A 26765-nucleotide genomic window follows, 5' to 3' on the forward strand; every position below is an offset into this window, starting at 1 on the left:
GGGACTGCCATTTAATTTCTGGAACTATCTTTCTGCATGGCAACAACTCTACCAAGCAGTTTTGACACACTCTTTTCAAACACTGCAAAAATGTCATTACCCTTGATCTTCTTGTGAATTGTCCTGATGTGTGTAAGATAAAAAGTGTCAACAAAATGTTTTCTGTTTCAGCAATTATTAAGAACTTTCCTTATTGTATTGGCCAATTAAAATGCATTTTGTAGTTTCTCCTCAATACAATATGCCTATCGTCATACGTAATTTATGTTGATATTGTTTGGTTCTTTCAAATAAAAAGTGAAAACATATTCATCTTGTATTTTTATATTGGATTTGCTCTTTTTTGGAATGTTTCTTTTTTTAAGTAATTGGTATCTTGTGTTATAACACTTGTTAAAATTGAGGATCTGCTAGGCTATTTCACAGGGCAGTTAAAACAGCGTTGTGGGCCTGGAATCATATATTTATCATACTGTGCTAGGGTGGCAGGTTTCTTTTGCTGAAGAATATTTTGGTTTTTATAACAGTCTGTTGATTTTGTGGTCATTGTTAAATATGCTTCATATTAAAAAACAATCATGGTGGGATTTGAACACTATTGTCTGTATTGTTAGCCCAGGTCCCTGGATTATTCATGGAGTGATATCATAACTATATCATACCTTTCATGAATTTTCTTGATTATGCAGCAAATTACATGGTTTGGCATTACATGACAATTTGTAAATATATAGCAAATCAAGGCTAAGAATATCTTGATGTTATGGAGGAGATAGAAATCACAAGGAAACCAAAATATAATAATTATTCTTATCTTTAGCTTCTTTAGGTCAAACAATTTTTCATTTTTACAACAAGGTTATGGTTTCAAGAATTCTTTTCAAGCCTTGAGCACAAAATCCAGGTTAACACTTAAGTTACAATTCTGAGAGAATGCTGTATTATTTGAGGAGCTATCTGTTGGATAAGACATTATGTTGAAACTCCCGTTCAAGTGAATACCTGTACCTCAACTATCACAACTCCTGAAGCAAGATCACTGGTCATCTATCTCAAAGCCCTATGTCTGATCTTACCTTCCATAAATTTACCAGCAAGTATAGCTATAATAATTGGCTGCTGTTCAAACAATTAAATGGGCTTATTCTGAGAAAGTAAAATCTACCAGATAAATGAAATTTCATTCAGACTTTATTAATGTCTGACTTCTTCATAATTACAGTATATACCTGACATGAAAATGTTGATTTAATTTGAATTTGTCAATGTCAAGAAAATGAAAAAAAATGAGAGTTTCTCCTTCAAATCAATTATCAGATGATTTGATTGAACAATTTTGAGTCAAATGTAGAAGAAATGTGCATTCATTTTTGCCATTTTCCTTTAGGTTCTGATCTTCAGGTGTGTACATCAAAGGATCTAACATGCTGTACAAGAAAAATGGAAGAGCGATACCAAGCAGCAGCTCGTCAAGACATTCAAAATTTGCTTCAAACATCCAGTTCAACATTGAAATTTTTAATATCACGCAATGCAGCCACTTTTCAAGGTAACCGATTATCTGGTCAAATGAAGTTCTGCAAGTTTCATTTTATTTTTATTATCCTGCATTTTAAAATGATACGTAGCACAATAATATGTTCAATGATAGATATTCCATAAGAACAAATCTCAATATTCATTCTGTTGATTGTTGGAAATATAGAAAGACATTGAAAAATAATTCAGAGACTCATTTCCTACAGAAACTTGGGCTTCAGAAATCTTGGCTCAATAAAAGCAGAGGAATTTTAGGTTAATGTGCTTGTGGAGAAGCAAAAAACAAGCTTAACACTTAAAAGAAGTAATGTATGTAAGTTCATCTGGGCATTTTATGTGGATAGCCTTCTCTAATGAATAATATAGATATTTAATTTGTCATGAGCAAGTCTCGCTTAATTCCTGTAATGTTTGTTCTATTCCTTCAGTGATGATTCTTTAGAAGCTTGATAGATCACTTCAATGATGGAAAGGGTGAGCTATGATTTGGAAGAGTCCATTGGACTTTTCACAGAAACATACGAAAAATTGACCTCAATATGATCAGGTCATGCAGAGTGAAGTGATAATTATTCTCTGTGGCCAACTGATGAGAACATGCTACCACTCTGATCATGGAACTTGTAGAATATTGAAGTTGTCCTGGCAAGTTTCCTTTTGATGATGTGAGTTTTGTAGTGGTAGTGACAGCAAAACTGTCAGTGTTCACCATTACTGAGCTTCATGATGAAGATGCACGGTTGCAATTCATGCAGATTACACAACAATAAAATTCATAAAACCATTAAGAACCTGGCCTTTTACACCACCAGTCTTGCTTTAATATTCCTTGAAATGTTACACCTTGCTGAATGAGACATAACTCGTGGTTAGGGGTGTATTCAGTTTATTATTGCTTTTGACTTACTTCTACTTACACAAAGTTAGCGGAAGTAAGGTGGATAATGTGATTTATCATGCTGTTGGCAACAGCCTCAGCTTTCATGGCAGCAAGCATAGACCTTATGGCCTCTGCCCCAGTTCTCAATGTGTGGAGAGATTTGGAGCTTCTGTCAGTGCTTTGTGGAAGCTAAGACAGTAACCAGCAAGCCCTTTATCATGGATGGGTCTGCCAGTGCCTCCATGGAGTTGAGCACCATCTCTGCAATGATAAGGATGAGATTCAAACCCTATGTGATGACCTATGTCATGTTGGAGCTTTGGCAGCTTGCGATGCCTGAACTCAACATTGTGAGCCAACAATATTTCCATTCATTGTGCACCATTTTGCTTGATACTGACAGAGGCTGCTTGGAATACTGTCAGCAGCTTTGTTTTGTATCTGTCCCATTAACATCACTATCTCAGTCAGCTGTGTCAGAAGTAGTCTGTGACCTTTCTCTATGGGAGCTGAAATGTGCATTGTCTGGCTGTAGCCCGCCTATTGTGGATGACTCATCACATGCTGGTTTTGAGTCTATTCTAGCCTTTCGGTGATTTGCGTTGTAAACCTGTGTTTTCAAGTGATGACACTTCTTCATCACTGGCTTGGGATTAGTGTTTCTCTTTTTCCTGTGTGTGTGTTTGGCTCGGGAGGTGGCAGCTCTTGGCTGCTTGAAAATAGAGTCAGAATGAAAGGATTTAAGTGAGATGGGAAAATGTTATACTGCAGGCAAGAAATTTGTGCTCACATCATTTGGATTTCGGATATGGTGCAAAGTACAGGAAAAGAGTGAAGTCAGTTTTGAAAAGGGCTAAAAGGGCAAAATATCATTATTACCATTGTCTTGGTGATGATTGATATTTTGGGCACTGTCAAATCTGACACTGTATAGTGCACCATCTCCTCCTTGGGGCTCAGAGGATCATGATATGCCTGGCATGTCCTGCTTCTTTATACTCTGTAATAATCTTCTCCGAATGAGAAAGGCAGGGAACCATGTCAGGGTGTTGCACTGTATTTGGGTGATGTGAGTACTATAGCTGAATAGCTACAGGTTTGAATGGAATGAGTTGTGGATGTGAGGCTGAGATGATTGGAAGATGTGTGAGGATAAACTGAAGCTTCTGAATGTTGGACTTGAGTAATGACTGCTGTCGACAGCAATTGAATGAGTGATGGGGGTGATGTTCATATAGTAAGGTGAGTGGTGATCTGCAGGATGTGAGATGTCATGTCAAGATTCATTCACCAATTAGGTTTACCTGCTTGAAGTTATCAAGCTTCTTTTGATACTCCAGCCAGGTCGTTTTGGGGTCAGATGATAATAGAAGTTGACTTCCTGGCCACTTGCTCCCACTTCCTTAAGACAGCGTTGCTTGAGGTTGTGGATCCTGTGGAAACGTGTCCTCTCTCCTCTACCTCCACCTCCACCTCCAGGACTAAGTCTTCCAATGCTGCTGCTGAGAAGCTCTGTGCTCTGGGTTTCAATTCTCTTGTCTGTAGTTGCAGAACTGGAATACTGCAGCAGCTTCCTTTGATTCAATGTAGCTTCTCTTGAAGATGAAGAGATGATTTTACGGATGTCTGTGAAAACTATATGTGCTGGCTCTGTCATATTCCAGGCAGAAAGAATTTGCAGATTTAACTTTTAACAAAGACTATGAAAGTTTTAATAGAAATAAAACTTATTGCTGGACATGTGCAATGATCTTTTTGAGTAGTACATGATATGGTTTCAGGCTTTTTTTTTGAAGTACCATGTAGAATCTTTTAATCAAGCCGTCACTCTGACAGCCAAGTATTCCACTGGGATTTGATGTGTGTTTTGCAGCTGAACAGTAATGTGAATCTTGCTGAGCTGCATGCAGAAATCACTTAAATGAGGAGGCAGATAAAACTTGCACACATTCTGCTTGAATGAAGTTGTGATGCTTGCACCCAAGAACATGAGCCAACAATTTTTCAGTTGAAGATATTGCTATGTATTATGTGCTAAAATGATCCAAAGAAGCTTGGACTGATGTAAATATGCTCTGGAGAATGATTCAAAGATCCTTGCACTGCTGTGGATAAATATAAACATTACAATGTAACAGCAAGATACTGTCGAAGCTGGAAATCTGTATTCACCACATTTGCAGCATCTGTCAAGAGCAAAACAGAGCTAAAATTTCCAATATAGTGACCTGGACTGATCAGAACAGAATCATCAGACATGTCCATCATGGGCCTCCTGCACTGCCACAATGATGCCACCCGAAGGTTGCAGGAACAGCAACTCATATTCCGCCTGGGAACCCTGCAGCCATATGGTATCAATGTGGACTTCACCAGTTTCAAAATCTCCCCTTCCCCCACTGCATCCCTCAACCAGCCCAGTTCATCCCCTCCCCCCACTGCACCACACAACCAGCCCAGCTCTTCCCCCCCACCCACTGCATCCCAAAACCAGTCCAACCTGTCTCTGCCTCCCGAACCGGTTCTTCCTCTCACCCATCCCTTCCTCCCACCCCAAGCCGCACCCCCAGCTACCTACTAACCTCATCCCACCTCCTTGACCTGTCCGTCTTCCCTGGACTGACCTATCCCCTCCCTACCTCCCCACCTACACCCTCTCCACCTATCTTCTTTACTCTCCATCTTCGGTCCGCCTCCCCCTCTCTCCCTATTTATTCCAGTTCCCTCCCCCCATCCCCCTCTCTGATGAAGGGTCTAGGCCCGAAACGTCAGCTTTTGTGCTCCTGAGATGCTGCTTGGCCTGCTGTGTTCATCCAGCCTCACATTTTATTATCTTGGAATCTCCAGCATCTGCAGTTCCCATTATCTCAGAATCATCAGCCTGAAGCTTTAACTTTTCTCTCCCCACTGATGTTGCCAGACTTGCAGAATATTTCCATTTTGGTTTGTTTCTCAAATATGCTTGCTTTTCTTGTTTCTAGTTACCTCATTCTTGAAAGATATTCAAATTGTCAGCTGTCTGTTTGAGACTGGAAATGTCAATTTGCAAATTGCAGCTTTACTTCAATATACGTGGTTGCATACAAATGCTTGCCTTTCTGAAAATTCAAGGAATGATGATGAAATTGCTGACGTCTTCTGACAACTCACTGATTTGAACATCAGCAGATAATGAAGGGTCCAATTTTGTAGATAATACAGAGCTCCCATTTCATATTTATCTTACAGCTTTTCAAAACCAAGAAGATCAAAAGAGGTTTATGAGCTACACAATAGGCTAAATACTTGCGTCAATGCCAAGCAGTCCAACAAGTGCTCATCTAAAGCTGTTGGGCATTGGCTTCCAAAATGAGAAGCTTGTCGGAGTGCAAGATCCATAAACATATTGATAACTTCTGCAAGAAACCTTGGAGTGATGAAAATGAAGATTAATGAATGCTGATTCTACATATGCATGTAATGGCATTCATGTCAACAACACCCACCTGAAGAAACCAGGCAAAGCTTTGTTAAGTTCGAGCTGAAGCACATAGCTATCCTTTTCTCACAGCTGATAAGACTAAATGTAACTTTTATTATGGGCAAGGGCAATACTCTGTAATTGTTCAAATTGTGCTCTGATAAGAACACCGTATCGTTTTAACCTAAGGAATGATTTATTGTGTACTGGGATCTGCATCCTGAGAAGTCATTAGTTCCTGCCATTTTCTGGTTGTTTCATAGAGTTACAGTGTCATACAGCACGGAAGCAGACACTATGGTGCAACTCATCTGCACCGACCAGGCATCCCAATCTGACTCGGTCCCATTTTCCAGCAATTGGCCCACATCCCTCTAAACCGTTTCTATTCATATACCCATCCAGGTGCCATTTAAATGTTGTAATTGTACCCACCTCCACCATGTCCTTTGGTAGCTTGTTCCATATAAGCTTCACCCTTTGCATGAAAAAGTTACCCTTCAGGTCCTTTTTAAAACTTGCCCCTCTCACATTAAACCTATGTCCTCTAGTTTTGTATCAGTGATAATGGGAACTGCAGATGCTGGAGAATCCAAGATAATAAAATGTGAGGCTGTATGAACACAGCAGGCCCAGCAGCATCTCAGGAGCACAAAAGCTGACGTTTCGGGCCTAGACCCTTCATCAGAGAGGGGGATGGGGTGACGGTTCTGGAATAAATAGGGAGAGAGGGGGAGGCAGACCGAAGATGGAGAGAAAAGAAGATAGGTGGAGAGGAGAGTATAGGTGGGGAGGTAGGGAGGAGATAGGTCAGTCCAGGGAAGACGGACAGGTCAAGGAGGTGGGATGAGGTTAGTAGGTAGGAGATGGAGGTGCGGCTTGGGGTGGGAGGAAGGGATGGGTGAGAGGAAGAACAGGTTAGGGAGGCAGAGACAGGCTGGACTGGTTTTGGGATGCAGTGGGTGGAGGGGAAGAGCTGGGCTGGTTGTGTGGTGCAGTGGGGGGAGGGGAAGAACTGGGCTGGTTTTGGGATGCGGTGGGGGAAGGGGAGATTTTGAAGCTTGTGAAGTCCACATTGATACCATTGGGCTGCAGGGTTCCCAAGCGGAATATGAGTTGCTGTTCCTGCAACCTTCGGGTGGCATCATTGCGGCACTGCAGGAGGCCCATGGTGGACATGTCATCTAAAGAATGGGAGGGGGAGTGGAAATGGTTTGCGACTGGGAGGTGCAGTTGTTTATTGTGAACCGAGTGGAGGTGTTCTGCAAAGCGGTCCCCAAACCTCCGCTTGGTTTCCCCAATGTAGAGGAAGCCACACTGGATACAATGGAATACGTTGTTTGCTCCACACTGCCCTCCAACCCCACCACATCCGGCACTTACCCCTGCAACGGCAGGAGATGCTACACTTGCCCCCACACCTCCTCCCTCACCCCTATCCCAGGTCCCAAGATGACTTTGCATATTAGGCAGAGGTTCACCTGCACATCTGCCAATGTGGTATACTGCATCCATTGTACCCGGTGTGGCTTCCTGTACATTGGGGATAACAAGCCGAGGCTTGGGGACTGCTTTGCAGAACACCTCCGCTCGGTTCGCAATAAACAACTGCACCTCCCAGTCGCAAACCATTTCCACTCCCCCTCCCATTCTTTAGATGACATTCCACCATGGGCCTCCTGCAGTGCCGCAATGATGCCACCCGAAGGTTGCAGGAACAGCAACTCATATTCCGCTTGGGAACCCTGCAGCCCAATGGTATCAATGTGGACTTCACAAGCTTCAAAATCTCCCCTTCCCCCACCGCATCCCAAAACCAGCCCAGTTCGTCTCCATCCCCACTGCACCACACAACCAGCCCAGCTCTTCCCCTCCACCCACTGCATCCCAAAACCAGTCCAACCTGTCTCTGCTTCCCTAACCTGTCCTTCCTCTCACCCATCCCTTCCTCCCACCTCAAGCCGCACCTCCATTTCCTACCTACTAACCTCATCCCACCTCCTTGACCTGTCCGTCTTCCCTGGACTGACCTATCCGCTCCCTACCTCCCCGCCTATACTCTCCTCTCCACCTATCTTCTTTTCTCTCCATCTTCGGTCCGCCTCCCCCTCTCTCCCTATTTATTCCAGAACCCTCACCCCATCCCCCTTTCTGATGAAGGGTCTAGGCCCGAAACGTCAGCTTTTGTGCTCCTGAGATGCTGCTGGGCCTGCTGTGTTCATCCAGCCTCACATTTTATGATCCTCTAGTTTTGTACAAGGAAAGAGACCTTTGCTATTTACCCTATCCATCCCCCTCATGATTTTAAAAACCTGTATAAGGTTGCCTGTTACTTTCCGACATTCCGGGAAAAAAGCCCCAGCCTATTCAGTTTCCCCTTTCGCTCAAGCCCTCCAATCCTGACAACATCCTTGTAAATCTTTTCTGCACCCTGTTACATTTAACAACATCCTTCTGAGAGAAGTGTAACCTTCCTCACACCCAGCTTTTGGAATTGGCAAAACTACCTCCTGTCACTCTGAGATAAACATATCTTTGCATTGCTGCATTCCTTTTCAAAACAAAAAATCATGTTTATCAGCTCTGTATCTAACGTATTGTAATTTGCCAGAATTAGTGTGTTGCTCACCAAAGTTTTCTGTGATACATTATTTCCAAAATGACTGGAGTCCAAACTTCCCAATTCCCTGAAAAGCCTTGATCAACATAGCTAAAATATGAAATAGCCAATATTTTATTATATACGAAGTTCATAGTACCAAATTGTTATTAAAATGAATGCCAACATATTATGGAATGTTTGCAGTGTACTTGTGTGTACCTGGAGCATCAATTAATGAGGTCAAAGTAATTTTCTTCAGCCTTAATCAAAGCACCTCACAGTTTTCTCTACAGGCAATCCTGTCCAAGGAGGTTCCATGTTTACTGTTGGGGCTGTTTGGCTCTGATACAACTGATTTCAATATTCAAGTTGTGTAAATAAATAGTTTTGCATTTTGAGGGGCTACAAATAATCCTTTTGGAATATCCATGCACAATGTACAGAGCTTATAAAGAAATTTTGAATGTCTGACATTATTTATTAAGTGTCATTTCTTAAAAAAAACAAGATGACAGCAAACGGGGTAATTTTATGGGATTTCGGGTAGAGAGCAAGTGAAAGAGGCTGCCAATGTGAATAACATCATATGGATATCACTTAATAACAGTGAAAACTTTCTGAAAGAGTGAGAGGGAAGAACTGAGGGAGATCAGTATTAGTAAAGAAATGGTGCTGGGAAAATTGTTGGGACCAAAGGCCAATATATCCCCAGGGATCGATAATCTACATCCTAGAATACTTAAGGAAGTAGCTCCAGGATGAAATAGTGGACGTATTGGTGGTCATCTTCCAGTATTCTATAGACTCTGGAACAGTCCCTGCAGATTTGAGGTTGGCTAATGTCACTCCAGTGTTCAGAAAGGAAGTTGAAGAGAGAAAACAGAGAATTATAGACCAGTGAACTTAACATCAGTAATGGGGAAAATTCTCAAATCGATTGTCCAGGGTTTTATAACAAAGCATTTCGAAAGCAGTGGCAGGATCAGACAGAGTGAGCATGAATTTATGAAGGGGAAGTCATTCTTGACAAATCTGTTGGAATTCTATGAAGATGTAAATAGTAGAGTTGACAAGGGACAGCCAATCGATGTTGAAGATTTGGACTTTCAGGAAGTGTTTGACAAAGTCCCACAAAAGACATTAATATACAAGATTTAAGCGCATGGGATTGGGGGAAGCGTACTGAGATGGATGGGAAACTGGTTGGCAGAGAGGAAACAAAGAGTAGGAATCCTTTTCAAATTGGTAAGCAGTAACTAGTTGGGTGCCACAGGGATTGGTGCTGGGAGCCTAGCTTTTCGCAATATATATTAATGATTTGAATGAGGGAACAAAATGTAACATGTCCAAGTTCGCAAATGATACCAAGTTGGGTGGGAGGGCGAACTGTGATGATGATGCAGAGATCCTTCAGCCTGATCTTGACAGGTTGGGTGAATGGACAAATCAATGGCTGATGCAGTATAATTTAGATAAATGTGAGGTATTTACCTCTGGAAGCAAAATCAAAAAGGCAGATTACTACCTGAATGGCTGTAAACTGGGAGTGGGGAGTGTGCAGTGGGACCTGAGCATCCTTGTGTACCAGTCGCTGAAGGTACACATGCTGGTGCAGCAGGTGGTAAAGAAGGCAAATATTATTTTGGCCTTGGATGTGAGAGGTTTTGAGTACAGCGGCAGGGATGTGTTGCTGCAGTTGTACAGGATCTTGGTGAGACCACACCTTAAATATTGTGTGCAGTTTTGGTCTCCTTTTTTGAGGAAGGATGTTGTTGCTCTCAAGGGACTGCAGCAAAGGTTTACCAGGTTGATATCAGGGCTGGTGGGTCTAAATTATGAGAAGAGATTGAATAGGTTGGGATTGTTTTCACTAGAGTTCAGATGAATGAGGGGGGTGTCTGATAGAGACTTTTAAAATTGTAACAGAACTGGACAAGGTAGATGCAGGGAGGATGTTCCCGATGGTGGGTTTGTCCAGAACCAGGAGTCGCAGTCTGACGATTTGGGGTAGATTATTTAGGATGGAGATGAGGAAACATTTCTTCACCCAAAGAGTGGTGAGCCTGTGCAATTCATCACCACAGGAAGTGGTTGTTATCAAAACATTGAAAGTATTCAAGAAGCGATGAGATATAGCACTTGGGGCAAATAGGATCAAAGGTTATGGGGAGAAACTAGGACTGGGCTATTGGGTTGAATGATCAACCATGATTGTGAAGAATGGTGGAGCAGGCTTGAAGGGCTGAACAGCCTCCTCCTGCTCCTATCTTCCATGTTCTATGTTTCTATTGTTTCTCTGCAGTACCAACAACTTTGCTATTAATATAAATATAAATTATGAAAAATAAAAAGGTAAACTACACTTTCTAATCTGACACTGGAATTGTGTTTTAACAGCTTATAACTAGGTTCATGAGTTATACTACTATGTGAGAACAATTTTTTTTGTGCTTTCTGTTCTAAGAACAAACAAAGCTTTTTCAAGTTTCTCTGCCCCTCAGAAATTGCAGCATAAAGTATAAGAAAATAGTTTATCGTTTTCATAGACTTGGTGTCCAATTAGGAATTGGATGTACGTGTATTCATTATTGAAGCGTTGAGGATTGTAAGTTTAATAACTCTAATTAAATCTCATACAATGCCTGCATTATGTAAGTATTATTAATACCCTAACAGCAGCAATCATACGAAAACAAACAGCATTATAGTTCAGAACGAGTAGGAACTGCAGATACTGGAGGTCATAGGTCAGTTCTACAAATTCCGATTGCAATACCAGCTTTCTGATCTAACAAAAATGACCTCTTTTGTTTACTTACATATTTGTTCAGGAATTAATGAATCCATTTGTTTTAATTTGTATTTTATCAGGTCATATATTTGCATGCCCTTTGTTGCAAGTTTACTTTTGTAAATCATAATGTTGCATATTTAAGTATTTTTGATTTTCGGAATTGTAAAATGAGTATACCTTCAGACTTTATATTACTTAGCATATTGCAACAGAAATGCAAGCATCATAGAACAAAACCTGTTACAACATACTTAGCAGAAATTTCTGGACCACTGGGTAGTAAGTTGGCAATTTATAAGTGTTGATATTGTATAATGTTACCAGGCAGGTATATTAGCACTAAGACTGATGCTGAGATCTAGGACCACTGGAGAGGGGCAAATTCTAGCAGAACCTTTCTGACATGGGTGTTATCTAGGAAGGAGATTGAATTTTCAGGTAACACTGAGAGGAAAATTCTGGGAGTAGAGGCGAAGGTCAAGGAACAGTGAGATGGAAAGGCATGTGAATTTTGGAGCACATGAAATAGGGCAGCATGATGGCTCAGTGGTTAGCACTGCTACCTCATAGCCCCAAGGACACAAGTTGGATTCCAGCTTCAGGCAACTGTCTGGGTGGGTTTCTTCCAGATACTCTGGTTTCATCCCACAGTCCAAAGATGTGCAAGTTAGGTATATTGACTATGCTAAATTGCCATTCCAGGATTGTGCAGGCTAGGTTGATTAGTCATGGGAAATGCAGGGTTACCGGAATGGGGTTGGTCTGGGTGGGACGTTGTTTGAGGGTCAGCATAGACCTGATGGGCTAAATGGACTGTTTCCGCACAATGCAATTTGTGGTTCAGTGAGGGGCTGCTGGGCCGGCATGGGGTCAGCAAGCTTTGAACATGTTGCTAAGCATTTTTAAATACTAAACAAGACCTTTAGGGTCTGGTGTTGAAGAATGAGGTCCAATAGATTTGGCAAACGGATTTTAGTACATGGATAGAGACACTGTCTGACAATATTGGGAGGAACTGCTACATCATTGGCATTGTTGGAGAGGGAGGCCCAATGAATTAGGATTCAATCTGTGTTATAACCATGTGTTCCCTCTCCCCTTTTTATCAACCTCCTAGATTGGCTTTAAGTAAGAATTTATGTTCTATTTAACATGCAGCCAGATCTCAGTTGTATTAAAATGTCATCAACTAGTTCACCAAAAACATCATGGAGTAAGTTACAAGATTTTCTTGAGTGAAGGTCAGAGGAATTTTTTTTACCAACTAACCCTTAGCCAGGGCCTGATCCCACACTATAGGGTTTCTAAGATTTTAAGAACAATGAGACAGGGGTCAGTTAGTGCAGGACTGAGGGTGTTGTACTTAAATGCATGCTGTATGTGAAACAAGAAAATGAACTCATAGCACAGATTAAAATTGGCAGATACAATGTTGTTGGTATTATAGAGATGTGACTACGAGGAAATCAGGGCTGGGAACTAAATATCCAAGGGTATATGTCTTGTCAGATGGGCAGAGGGGACAGAATTGCCTTGTTGGTAAAAAAATGAAATTAAATTGATAGCAAGAGGTGATGTTGAGTTGGTGGGCATAGAATCTGTGTGAGTAGAAGTAAAAAGACCATGATAGGATACGTTGCAGGCTTCCTCGCATTAATCAGGATGTGGGGAAGAAAATAAATCAGGGGGGACAAAATATGTAAGATTCAGGATGGACTTCACTATGTAGATGGATTGGAAAATCAGTTTGGGAGCCACTCTCAAGAAAGGAATTTGTGGTACGTCTGTGAGATGTTTTTCTGGAACAATTTGTGGTGAAGCCCACTAGAGAACAGGAACTGAAGGTAAAGTTACTCCAGTGGGATAGTGACCATGTTAAGACAGAATTCACCCCCCAGCGTGAGAGGGTGAAGTTGGAATCAGATGTAATGGTATTATAATTGAGTAGAGGTAACTAAAATGGCATGAGGGAGGGGCTGACTAGAAGGGAAGTCTAGCAGAGAAGATGGTGAAGCAGTAATGGCAGGAGTTCCTGGGGGTAATTCAGGAGGCAGAGCAGAAATTCATGCCAAGGAAGAAGAAACATACTGAAACATACGAGACACCGTAGCTGACATGAGACATGAAGGACTGCATAAAAGCAAAACAAAAAGAAAAAGTACACAATGTGTTGAAGATTTCTGAGAAGCCAGAGGATTGGAAAGCTTTAAAACCCAGCAGAGGATAAGTAAAAGAACAGTAGGGTGAGAGAAGTTGAAATATCAGACTAAGCAAAGTAGTAATGTTAGAGAAGATTGCGTGAGTTTTTTGTATTTCTAAGAGGCAAGGGTGAACATTGGATCACTGGAAAATAAGGCTGGAGAAGTAGTAATGGGGAGCAAAAGAAATGGCGGAGGAACTGAATCGGCACTTTGCATCAGTTTTCACAGTGGAAGGCACCAGCAACACATGAGAATTTCAAGAGGTGAATGTAATGGCCATGACTGAGGAGGAGGTGCTGGGGAAGCTGAAAAGTTTGAAAGTGGACAAATCACCTAGAGGCCACAGAGGACTGGATAGTGGCGAATGTAACAAACTTGTTTAAGAAGGGAGAGATACATAAGACAGGCAACTGTAGACTGATTAACCTGACCTCAATTATTGGTAGGATTTTAGAGTTGATTATTATGGATGAGATTACGGATTATTTGGAAGCGCATGGTAAAATAGGATGGAGTCAAGGGGATGTCATGTCTGATAAATCTGTTAGAATTCATTAAGGAGGTAAGAAGCAAGTTAAATAAAGGCAAGCCAGTGGATAGGATCAATTTGGATTTCCAGAAGGCCTTTGACAAGCTGTCACACAGGAGGCTGCCAAATAAGATGAGAACCATGGTGTTAGGGGCAAGGTACTGACATGGATAGGAGATTTACTGACTGGCAGAAGGCAGAGAGTAAAGTTAAAGATTAACAGTTGGAGAGTTCCTAGAGGTTACTGTGAAGACCATAACTATTCATGTAATACATTAACAATCTGGATGAAGGAACTGAGGGCATTCTTGCTAGGTTTGCAGATGAAACAAAGATAGGTGGAGAGAAAGGTAGTATTGATGATGTGGGAAGCTGCACAAGGATTTGGACATGTTAGGCAAGTGGGCAAAAAAGTGGCAGATGGAATACAGTCTGACAAAGCATGAGATTATTTATTCTGGTAGCAGGTGTAGACATTTTTCTAAATAGGGAAAGACTTCAGAAATCTGAAGGGCAAAGCAACTTGGGAATATGAGTTGCAGGCTGAATTGACAGTTAGGAAAGCAAATGCAATGTTAGCATTCATTTCAAGAGGGCAACAAAACAAAAGCAAAGATGTACTGCAGATGTTGCATAAAAATATTTGGAATAATGTGAGCAGTTTTGGGCCCTGTATTTAAGCAGCGATGTGCTGGCATTGGAGGGGTTTCAGAGCATGTTTACATGAATCAATCCAGGGATGAAGGTCTTGTCTTCGGAGGAGTGGTTGGGGACTCTGGCTCCATATTCAGTGGAGTTCTGAAGGATGAGGAGAGGATCTGTTTGAAACTCATGCGATACTGAAGGGCCTAGATGGAGTAGTCATGGTGAAGATATTTCCACTAATAGGAGAGACTCGGACCTGGGGGGGGGCACTGCCTTAGGGTGAAGGGATGATCCTTTAGAACTGAGATGAGGAGGAATTTCTTTAGCCAGAGGATGTGGAACTCATTGTCACTGAGGCCTATGGAGGCCAAGTCATTGAGTGTATTTAAGATAGAGATGGATAGGTTCTTGATAAGTAAGATGATTGATGATTACAAGGAGAAGGCAACAGATTGGAGTTGAGAATGATCGAATGGCAGAGCAGTCTTGATGGGCTGAATAGCCTAAGTCTGCTGTTATATCTCATAGCCTTCTTATTTTGGTTTTGAATTCTTTTAAGTGACACACTGCAGAATATGCAAGTTGACCATGTTATTGCAAGGGAAACCAGGCTGCTGGGACCCGAGCAAATAGAACAACAACCATGTATCTTCCAAAGCAATCAAACTGAACAATTGTGAAGTGAGAAATGCAAGGACTAAAATGGAAACAGCATGGGTGATTTCAACACCAAACTCAGGGCGGCACGGTGGCTCAGTGGTTAGCACTGCGGCCTCACTGCGCCAGGGACACGGGTTCGATTCCAGCCTCGGGCAACTGTCTGTGCAGAGTTTGTACATTCTCCCCGGGTTTCCTTTGGGTGCTCCGGTTTCCTCCCACAGTGCAAAGATGTGCAGGCTAGGTGGATTGGCCATGCTAAATTGTCCATAGTGTTCAGGGGTGTGTGGGTTAGAGGGGGATGGGTCTGGGTGGGATGCTGCAAAGGGCAGTGTGGACTTGTTGGGCTAAAGGGCCTGTTTCCACACTGCAGGGAATCTAATCTAATCTAATCAAACAGTTGAAGGTGGAGCAACTAAAGGGGCTGAATGGCTTACTGCAGCTCATATTATCTATGTTCAAATGTCACAATGGATATATCTTCCAATGTTTACTTGTCACTGATATTTTGACTTATGAAATTTATTATTCATTAAACTTGGAATGTGAAGTATGTTCGGAAGTACCTCTGAATCTTACCAGTGGCACTGTTTCAATGTTCAAGGTGTTGTGCAGTATCTCACAAAGTGACAAGTGATCGCTGCAGTGTCCTGGTTAGAATATGTAACCCCAAGTTTGGAAAATTTGGCTACTTGGTTCTCATACATTTCTCCAAATGCCGTGATAGAAATTCTCAACTATCACTTTATCCTTTTCAGTTGTAATTTCTAATATGCAACATGCTAATTTTAAAAATTAATTCAACAGTTCTATATTTTACCATAATTATGTACATCCGTTGAATTGTATTAGCTGAATAAACTCTAATTTAGTTTCATTGGAACATTCTGACGTGGTGTCTGCAAACCAGCTCTTTGTTCTGGTAGTCACATTTAGTAGGATGGGAGATAGTAAGAACTGCAGATGGAAGCCAAAGCCAATAGAATGTGGAGCTGGAGAAGCACAGCAGGTCAGACATCTAATGAAGGCTCCAGAACGAAATGTTGATTTTCCTGCTCCTCTGTCGCTGACTGACCTGCTGTGTTTCTCCAACTCCACATTTTATTACCATTAGGAAGAGTGATTTTCTTGCCGTGTTTACCACAAGGTAAAATACATAAAGTTTATGCTGTGGCACTGAATGAAACTGCCAGTTTGTACCTCTCTAATTCTGCAAATTGCCTTGTGCGAAAACAAAACTGCTCAAGCCGTGACTTAACCTTTAAGAAATCAAGTTTTATTGTCATTCAGAATAACATATTTGCCAACAGTGTGCACATTTTAAATGCATGGGTACTATAAAACAATTTGCTCAACTCTAATCGAATACATTTTATGTAACATTGAGGACGTAAGTTTGCTCGCTGAGCTGGAAGGTTCGTTTTCAGACGTTTTGTCACTTTTTTTTATTTGAAAAAATATACTTTATTCATAGAATGTACAAAAAATAAAACATTTATACACCGACCCAGTCATGCAAGCTGCCCTGGGTTATCCAGGGGGTATGTACACCTAAAGGAATAAAACAAAACAAAGGAAAAAAAAAACAAAGCAAAGAAAATACCCCGGCAGTCATCTCCACGCACAGTCCCCCTTGACCCCCTGACCAGTTGGGGAAGGCGCCAGCTGGGCCCAGTTACCAGATAGCGCCCTTTTTTCTATTCTGGATGAGGGGTTTCATACGGTGGTCTTTCCCCACTGCGCCTTGGCAGCAGCTGCCCCAAGCTTTAGTGCATCCCTCGACATTCCAAGTTCTAGACCTTGGAGTGCGCCAGGCTGCAACACTCGGCCGGGGTCAGTTCTTTCAGCTGGCAGACCAGCAAGTTGCGGGCAGACCAAAGAGCGTCTTTCACTGCATTGATGGTCCTCCAGGCGCAGTTGATGTTGGTCTTAGTGTGCGTCCCGGGAAACAGCACGTAGAGCACGGAGTCCCGTGTCACGGAGCTGCTCAGGACGAACCTCCACAAGTACCACTGCATCCCCCTCCAGACCTCCTGCGCATAGGCACACTCCAGAAGGAGGTGATCGACAGTCTCGTCCCCTCTGCAGCCGCCTCGACGGCAGCGTGCGGTGGCACAGAGATTCCGGGCATGCATAAAGGAACTCACTGGCAGAGCCTCTCTCACCGCCAGCCAAGCAATGTCCTTGTGCCTGTTTGAAAGTTCTGGCGATGAGGCATTCTGCCAAACGACTTGGGCAGTCTGCGTGGGGAACCACACGATGGGATCCAACCTCTCCTTTTCCCGAAGTGTCTCGAGGATACTACATGCTGACCACTGCCTGACGGCCTTGTAGTCAAAGGGGTTTCGTTTCAAAAGCTTCTCCATGAAGGACAGGTGGTACGGGACGGTCCACCTACTCGGAGTGTTCCGCAGCAACAAGGCCAGGCCCATCCTTCGCAACACTGGGGACAGGTAGAACCTCAGTAAGTAGTGACACTTGGTGTTTGCATACTGAGGATCTACGCACAGCTTGATGCAGCCACACACAAAGCCTTTCCTCGTAAGACCTTCCCTCCATACCAGGCAACATCCTAGTAAATCTCCTCTGCACGCTTTCCAAAGCTTCCACATCCTTCTTATAATGCGGTGACCAGAAATGTACACAATACTCCAAGTGCGGCCGCACCAGAGTTTTGTACAGCTTCATCATAACCTCTTGGTTCCGGAACTCGATCCCTCTATTAATAAAAGCTAAAACACTGTATGCCTTCTTAACAGCCCTGTCAACCTGGGTGGCAACTTTCAAGGATCCGTGTACATGGACACCGAGATCTCTCTGCTCATCTACACGACTAAGAATCTTACCATTAGCCCAGTACTTTGCCTTCTGGTTACTCCGACCAAAGTGCATCACCTCACACTTGTCCGCATTAAACTCCATTTGCCACCTCTCAGCCCAGCTCTGCAACTTATCTGTGTCTCTGTGCAACCTATAGCATCCTTCGTCACTATCCACAACTCCACCGACCTTAAGTGTCATCTGCAAATTTACTAACCCATCCTTCTACGCCCTCATCCAGGTCATTTATAAAAATGACAAACAGCAGTGGACCCAACACCGACCCTTGCGGTACACCACTAGTAACTGGTCTCCAGGATGAACATTTCCCATCAACTATCACCCTCTGTCTTCTTTCAGCAAGCCAATTTCCGATCCAAATTGCTATATCTCCCACAATTCCATTCCTCCACATTTTGTACAAGAGCCTATTGTGGGGAACCTTATCGAACACCTTGCTGAAATCCATATACACCACATCAACCGGTTTACTCTCATCTACCTGTTTGGTCACCTTCTCAAAGAACTCAATAAGGTTTGTGAGGCACGACCTTCCCTTCACAAAACCGTGCTGACTATCCCTAATCAATTTATTCTTTTCTAGATGATTATAAATCCTATCCCTTATAACCTTTTCCAACACTTTACCAACAACTGAGGTAAGGCTCACTGGTCTATAATTACCAGGGTTGTCTCAACTCCCCTTCTTGAACAGGGGAACCACATTTGCTATACTCCAGTCATCTAGCGCTATTCCTGTAGACAATGGCGAGTTAAAGATCAATGCCAAAGGCTCGGCAATCTCCTCCCTGGCTTCCCAGAGGATCCGAGGATAAATCCCATCCGGCCCAGGGGACTTATCTATCTTCACCTTCGAAAGGATTTCTAATACCTCTTCCATGTGAGCCTCAATCCCACCTGGTCTAGTAGCCTGTATCTCAGTATTCTCCTCGACAACATTGTCGTTTTCTGGTCGTTTTTCTGTTGAAAAATATGCATTTAGCGCTTCCCCTATCTCATCTGACTCCACACACAACTTACCACTACTATCCTTGATTGGGCCTAATCTTACTTTCGTCATTCTTTTATTCCTTAAATACCCTATAGAAAGCCTTAGGGTTTACCCCGATCCTATCCGCCAACAACTTCTCATGTCTCCTCCTGGCTCCTCTGGGCTCTCTCTTTAGGTCTTTCCTGGCTACCTCGTAGCCCTCAAGGGCCCTAACTGAGCCTTCACATCTCATCCTAACATAAGCCGCCTTCTTCCTCTTGACCAGAGATTCCACCTCCTTCGTAAACCACGGCTCCCGCACTCTACAGCTTCCTCCCTGCCTGAAAGGTACATACTTATCTAGGACACACTGGAGCTTTTCCTTGAATAAGCTCCACATTTCCACTGTGCCCATCCCCTGCAGTTTCCTTCCCCATCCTATGGTCCCTAAATCTTGCCTAATCTCATCGTAATTGCCTTTCCCCCAGCTTTAACTCTTGCCCAGTGGTATACACCTATCCCTTTCCATCACTGAAGTAAACATAACAGAATTGTGATCGCTATCACCAAAGTGCTCACCTACTTCCAAATCTAACACCTGGCCAGGCTCATTACCCAGTACCAAATCTAATCTGGCTTTGCCCCTTGATGGCCTATCTACAGACTGTGTCAGGAAGCCCTCCTGCACACCAAACCAAACACCCAGCACCTTCAGGTTGTCTGTCCTGACGGTGAAGGGGATGAAGGAGTGGTCGTCCCAGTTCCCGAAGAACATGGCCAAGCTCTGACCCCAATTGACTTTGGCACCCGAGGCCAGTTCAAACTGGCTGCAGATATCCAACAGCCTACTCACCAACCGACGATCAGTGCAGAAAACGGCGACGTCGTCCATGTACAGGGAGGTCTTGACCTGCATGCCTCCGCTGCCTGGGATAGTCACACCCTTCAGGCTCACGTTCTTCCTGATGGATTCAGCGAAGGGCTCCATACAGCACACGAACAAGGCGGGAGAGAGCGGGCAGCCCTGCCTGACTCCAGATCTGACGGGAAAACTGTCCGATTCCCACCCGTTGATTGAGACTGCGCTAACGATGTTGGTGTAGAGCAGCCGGGTCCAATTGCAGATGCCCTCCCTCAACCCCAATTTGGAGAGGACGTCCTTCATGTAAGCATGAGAGACCCTGTCGAAGGCCTTCTCCTGGTCCAGGCTGACGAGGCAGGTGTCCACCCGCCTGTCCTGCACGTAGGCGATCGTATCCCTGCTGAGCGCGAGCTCGCAGCGATCTTCCTGCCCAGCACAGCACAGGTTCGGTCAGGGTGAATCACCAACACCAGGACAGACCTGACCCAGTTGGCTATGACCTTGGCCAGAATTTTGGAGTCCTCGTTCAATCATGAAATGGGACGCCAATTCTTAATTTCTTCCCTCTCCCCCTTCCTCTTGTAAGTGAGGGTGATGATGCCCTTCCTTATGACTTGCACATTTCCCCTGCCCGAAGCGCACTATCGTACACCTCCAGCAGGTCCTGGCCGACCAGGTCCCACAGAGTGGAATACAGCTCGACCGGTAAGCTGCCGCTCCCGGGAGTCTTATTCCTCTCCAAGGGCTTGAGGGCTCTGGTCAGCTCGTCCAGGGGTATCGGCCAGTCCAGCCACTCCCTCGTGCCGTCGTCTAAGACCTCTGTGATAGACGACAGGAACGACTCGGAGGCCGTGTTGTCTGGGCTTCGCGTCATACAGTCCAGCTTAGAAGGATCTGCTGATCCTCAAAATGTCGGGCCGAGACAACGCCACCGAGCCATCATCCTCCTTCAGCCGGCTAAGCACAGAGATCTCTTTGTGCACTTTCTGAAAGAAGAAACTCGAGCATGTCTCATTCTGCTCTACGGAGTGGACCCTGGACTGGAAGATTATCCTGGAGGTCTCCGTGGTGAAGAGCGATGCTTGCTGGCCCCTCACCTCGCGGAGGTCCTCCGTGACATCGACTGCAGAAGGACCAGGTTCTGCATCCTTTTCTGGAGTTGCGACAGCTTTCCCCGCCTCTCTCTCGCCTTCCGAACACCCTTGATGACAAAGAACCTCTTGAAGTCCTCCTTCACTGTCTCCCACCAGTCGCCCGGAGACTCAAAGAGGGGTTTCACGGATCCCCAACCGGCGTACTCCCTCTCATCTCCTTGACGTTCTCTGGGGTCAACAGAGTCGTGTTGAGCTTCCATGTCCCCTTGCCAGCCGGCTGCTCGTCCTGTAAGTGACAGTCGGCCAGCAGGAGGCAGTGGTCAGAGAAGAACACCAGCTCGACGCCGGTGGACCTGACCGAGAACGCCTGTGACACAAACAAGAAGTCTATCCTTGAGCTGATAGACATGTCCGGCCGCGATCAGGTGTATCTCCGCTGTGCTCTGTCTTCAGGGCTGCCGAAGATGTCGAGCAGCTTGGCGTCCTTCACCGGGCCAATCAGGAATCTGGACGTGATGCCCAGTTGACTCCCCCCACCCGCTGTCCCCACGCCGGATCTTTCATCTGCATCGATGATGCAGTTGAAGTCTCCGCCTAGGATGACCGGCCTGGACGTAGCCAGCAGTGGTGGAAGCCGCTGCAGGATGGCCAACCGCTCACTCCATACTGCTGGGGCGTACACGTTGATCAGCCTCAGGGGAGCGTTCCTGTAGGTGACATCAGCCACTAGGAGGCGCCCCCCGACCACTTCCTGAACTTGAGAGATGGTGAAGTTGCGCCCCCGCAGCAGAATAGCCAGGCCCGATGAGCGACAGTCGTTACCCACCGCTCCCCCCACCCGCGACCAGATCGAACGCCCACAGGTCCAGGCGCCCGACCATTTCCCGTACCTGCTGAGGTGCGGTATCCCACACTCCTGCAGAAACAGGAGGTCTGCCTTGACAGTGGTCAGGTAGGCCAACGTGGACACACATCCTGCGGTGGACTTGACGCTGCACACATTGATGCTTGCAACTCGTACCCCCATTGTGGGCAGTGACCGCAGTGCCCTCCCCAAGTCCAAGGTCCAGCCCCTCCATCGCTCCCTTCCTGCCCATTGCCCGGGGGGAACTGCTGGACGCTCTCCAGGCTCAGGAAACTGTCCATGCTGCCTTCCGGGTGGCTTCCCCCCGTCGGGGGTACGGAGGCAGGAGAGTCCGGCTCTGGGCCAGGCTGTGGACACGCTGTTTGCTGCTTCCCACCTGAAGGTTCCGGGGGCCCCTCCAGGTCCCCAGCGGCGCGTGGCTGGGTGTCGGAGGGAGCCTCAGGACGCCTCCCGTCACCTGGAGTCGGGGTGCTGCTTTCCTTCTCCCTTTAGATCTTTAGCTTCTGCTTTGGGCGGGCCTCCTCTGAATCCCCCTCGTCAGAAGAGCTCTTCTCGCCCCCCCTGTAGCTGCCTCTTCCCGCCTGATGGTTGCGGTGCTGGGGCCCGCCAGCACGCCTTCCTCCTCACCTTCAGGAACATCGTCCAGTCCCCTGGGTGACCTGTCGCCTCCTCCATCAACTCCGGGTTGTCAGGGGGGAGCGGAGCCTGCAGGGGCACTTTGCTGGCCTCGGGTCCGTTCTGCGGGGCTGGGCCCTCCTGCACGACCTGGCCCTCCTGCACATTAGGGGGGCCCTTGCAGGGGCCTGGTGCCTTCCTCTCCTCTGGGGGGGCTTGCCCCGCATTGCCCCTGCTGGTGACCTGGGCGTAGGTGGTCCCCCGCCACGGGCATGCCCTATAGAGGTGGCCCGCTTCCCTGCAAAGGTTGCAGTTTTTTTTCTTTTGGGCAATCCTTTGCAAGGTGTCCCTCTTCCCTGCAGTTCCTGTAGATGGTGCTTTGCAGTCACCCACCACGTGACCTGACCTACCACAGGCATGGCAGACTTTAGGTTGCCCTGCTTAGGTCAGGTAGCCCTTGCTCCCGCCGATCGCGAAGCTGGACGGTGGGTGTACGATGTTCCCATCCGCGCCCGTCCTCAGCTTCACCCTGACCTGCCTCTTACTGGTCCAGATCCCGAAGGGGTCCATGATGTCGGTTAGGTCCCCTTCCACCTTCACATAACTGCCGAGGAATGTCAGGACATCAACTGCTGGCACATGCAGGTTGTACATGTGTACTGTCACCATACGGCTCCTCTGCACCGGCATCACGGACAGCAGGACAGCGGTCAGTACAGAGAGGGCTCCCTCACCTCCTATCTCCTTGAAAACCTCCAGGAAGCACTCGCAAAGCTTGGCACTCCTGAAGGTTACATCGTAGAAACCTCCTCCAGGGAAATCCTTCAGGCAGTAAATGTCCTCAGCAGCGAACCCACAATAGTCCAACAGGACCCTCTTCATGAAGAAAGTGCGGTCCACAGGTGCACCTTCATCCACCTTCACGGAAACGCGAATGGTGTTCCAGACCCCCTGACCCGGGGCACGAGCACTCGCCGCAGCCATCGTTGCAGGTTGGCTGCTATCCCCGACCCAGCATCAGGCCGAAGCCAGCATTAAGATCCACCGGTTGCAAGGGTGCACAGCCAACCCAATGTCTTCCTTCCACCTCCAACACAGTCGCGCTCTCCTCTTCTCGGTCCACAAAAGAGTGGGTCTTTATTTTGTTCCGGATGTAAGCTGGTTCACTGAGTGGGGAGGTTAGTTCCCAGACGCTTCGTCACCATTCTAGGTAACATCATCAGTGAGCCTCCGATGAAGCGCTGGTGTTATGTCCCGCTTTCTATTTATATGTTTAGGTTTCCTTGTGTTAGTGATGTCATTTCCTGCGTTGGTGACATCATTTCCTGTTCTTTTTCTCAGAGGATGGTAGATTGGCTCCAAATCAATGTGTTTGTTGATGGAGTTCTGGTTGGAATGCCATGCTTCTAGGAATTCTCGTCTGTGTCTCTGTTTGGCTTGTCCTAGGATGGATGTGTTGTCCCAATCAAAGTGGTGTCCTTCCTCATCTGTGTGTAAGGATACTAGTGATAGTGGGTCATGTCGTTTTGTGGCTAGTTGATGTTCATGTATCCTGGTGGCTAGTTTTCTGCCTGTTTGTCCAATGTAGTGTTTGCCACAGTTCTTGCAAGGTGTTTTATAGATGACGTTCGTTTTGCTTGTCTGTATAGGGTCTTGTAAGTTCATTAGCTGCTGTTTTAGTGTGTTGGTGGGTTTGTGGGCTACCCTGATGCCAAGAGGTCCGAGTTGTCTGGCAGTCATTTCCGAGATGTCTTTGATGTAGGGGAGAGTGGTTATGGTTTCTGGGCATGTTTTGTCTGTTTGTTTGGGTTTGTTGCTGAGAAATCGACAGACTGTGTTCATTGGGTACCCATTCTTTTTGAATATGCTGTATAGGTGATTTTCTTCTGCTCTGCGTAGTTCCTCTGTGCAGCAGTGTGTGGTGGCTCATTGGAATAATGTTCTAATGCAGCCTCATTTGTGGGTGTTGGGATGGTTGCTCCTGTAGTTCAGTATTTGGTCCGCATGTGTTGTTTTTCTGTAGACGCTGGATTGAAGTTCCCATTGACTGTTCGCTCTACTGTGACATCTAGGAATGGCAGTTTGTTGTTGTTTTCCTGCTCTTGTGTGAATGTTATGCCAGTAAGGGTATTGTTGATGGTCTTGAAGGTTTCCTCTAATTTGTTTTATTTCGTGATGACAAAAGTGTCATCCACGTAGCGGACCCAAAGTTTGGGTTGGATGATTGGCAGAGTTGTTTGTTCGAGTTTCTGCATTACTGCCTCTGGTAAGAACCCTGATATCGGAGATCCCATGGGTGTACCGTTGGTTTGTCCGTAGGTTTTGTTATTGAAAGTGAAGTGGGTGGTAAGGCATTGGTCCACTAGTTTGATGATGTTGTCCTTGCTGATGAGGTTGGTGGTGTCTGGTGTATGTGCCTTTGGTTCTTCTAATAGTGTAGTTAGTGTTTCTTTGGCCAGGATGATGTTGATGGATGTGAACAGGGCTGTTATGTCAAAGGAGACCATTATTTCACCCTCTTCTATCTTGCTGCCTTTGGTGTTCAGGAATTCTTGGATGGAGCGAATGGAGTGGCGTGAGTCTTCTGCTGAGTGTTTTAGCCTTTGGTGTAGTTCCTTGGCTAATCTGTAGGTTGGTGTTCCAGGTAGCGAGACTATGGGTCTGAGGGGTGCTCATGGTTTGTGAATTTTTGGTAGTCCCTGGAAGTGTGGTGTGTTGGATCCATCTGGTTTCATTTTTTGGAAGTCTCTTTTTTGGAAGTAACATTTAATTTATATTCTAAATTAAACAAATGGTAATCTTTCGGAATTGTATGGCCTGTTAGGGCCTACAGAAGTATTTGACATGTCCCCAGTGTCCAACGTATTCTGATTGCTTCAAGTGTGCATTGATGAAGCAATCAATTCAAAACATGTAGATACGTGCACTTACAGGCATACAATTTAAAGATACTATCAATTTTTTTTAATGGACTTGCTTTCTACATCACTTCCCCCAAACCAAATAACCTTAATTTATCATCTATCAAAAACAATTTCTTTTCAACAATCATTTTCAATAGAATATATGAGAATGGTTTTGATTCTGTGGGTGGAATCTTCCATTGTGGTGTCTAATTCCACTATTAGTGGGTGGAGGGGATGTCCGTTCCACTTGTCAGCTGGTCAGTTTTTATCATGTGTTTTCACAATTCACAGCTCAGTAGGTATGCATGCACAAGGAGAATAGTGATTTGTGTCAGCCTCAGTTTTTGTCCCATCTGGGGCTTAGTAGAATCGATGATCCCGCTGCCATTTTTCACTGACTGCAAACCATGAATCAGCCTGTGTCAGTCACCCTGAATTATGTGCCCTACCTTCCTGCCTCCCACCCCGACCTCAACACCAACTCCCCAAACTGTGATCGACAAAATAAAGTAGTCTCATGGTTCAATGACACCTTGCTCATCGGGTTGTCTGGGAAAGATGGTTGGCCCTTTTCTCAGAGATTCTGGTGGGAGACCACCTGTCAGACAAAGGCAGATTGAATGAAGGTGGTAGGGAAGGTCAGCACATGTATGGCCTACTCCAGAATCGGTAGTGCTGCAAAAGGATGAACAATCTCATGTGCTGGACAAGGGTGAATAGTACAGTCCAGGCACAGAGAACTGACACTCATTGGGGTGTCAAGATGTCTATCCTGTGTTACTGCGGAGGGATGTCAGATAATGCAAGCCTTGCCACCAGACAGAATGTGTCATTGAATGTGTGACAACAAAAATACTGATGAAACTGGTTGCAGGGTCATTTGGATTGATGGATGATATGAGGGAGAATGAGCCTCCACTTATCCCAATGCAGCGAGTCAATCTATGTGAAACATTTAAAATTTGGATGCAGGTTTGCAGGGTGGAGAAGGGAAAGACTTCTCCCTGACTGAGGTTTCCACTGCTGGGAATAACTGTCTCCAACAGGAAGTAGCCAATACATAACTGAGATATGAAGGACTCCATTCAATTGAGGGGGTTGTGATTGCTTGAAAGTCTCCTGCCTGTAGGCTTGTGAACGTTTAGTCACTGAATATGCTCAATTACTGCAATGAGAAATTTCTGGATGAGAAAAATATCCAGGGCTATATGGATGGTAAAAGAATACAACAATGAGTTAGGACAGCTATGATTTAGAATAGTGGAGCATATTTGAACATCCAATTGGCCTACTTCTGAGCTCTTT

General features: G+C 45.2%; 1 protein-coding gene across 3 annotated transcripts in view; it reads left to right on the forward strand.

The window, feature by feature from the left end:
• Positions 1–26765, forward strand: part of gpc5a (glypican 5a) — a 921338-nt gene that overhangs the window by 25515 nt on the left and 869058 nt on the right. For all 3 annotated transcript variants that reach the window (XM_048532912.2, XM_048532913.2, XM_048532914.2), the window contains exon 2: positions 1388–1549. In XM_048532912.2, coding sequence (XP_048388869.1) covers positions 1388–1549 — 162 coding nt within the window. The remainder of the gene's footprint in view (positions 1–1387; positions 1550–26765) is intronic.

Source organism: Stegostoma tigrinum, chromosome 6 (genome assembly GCF_030684315.1).
Source record: "Stegostoma tigrinum isolate sSteTig4 chromosome 6, sSteTig4.hap1, whole genome shotgun sequence".
Lineage (NCBI taxonomy): Eukaryota > Metazoa > Chordata > Chondrichthyes > Orectolobiformes > Stegostomatidae > Stegostoma > Stegostoma tigrinum.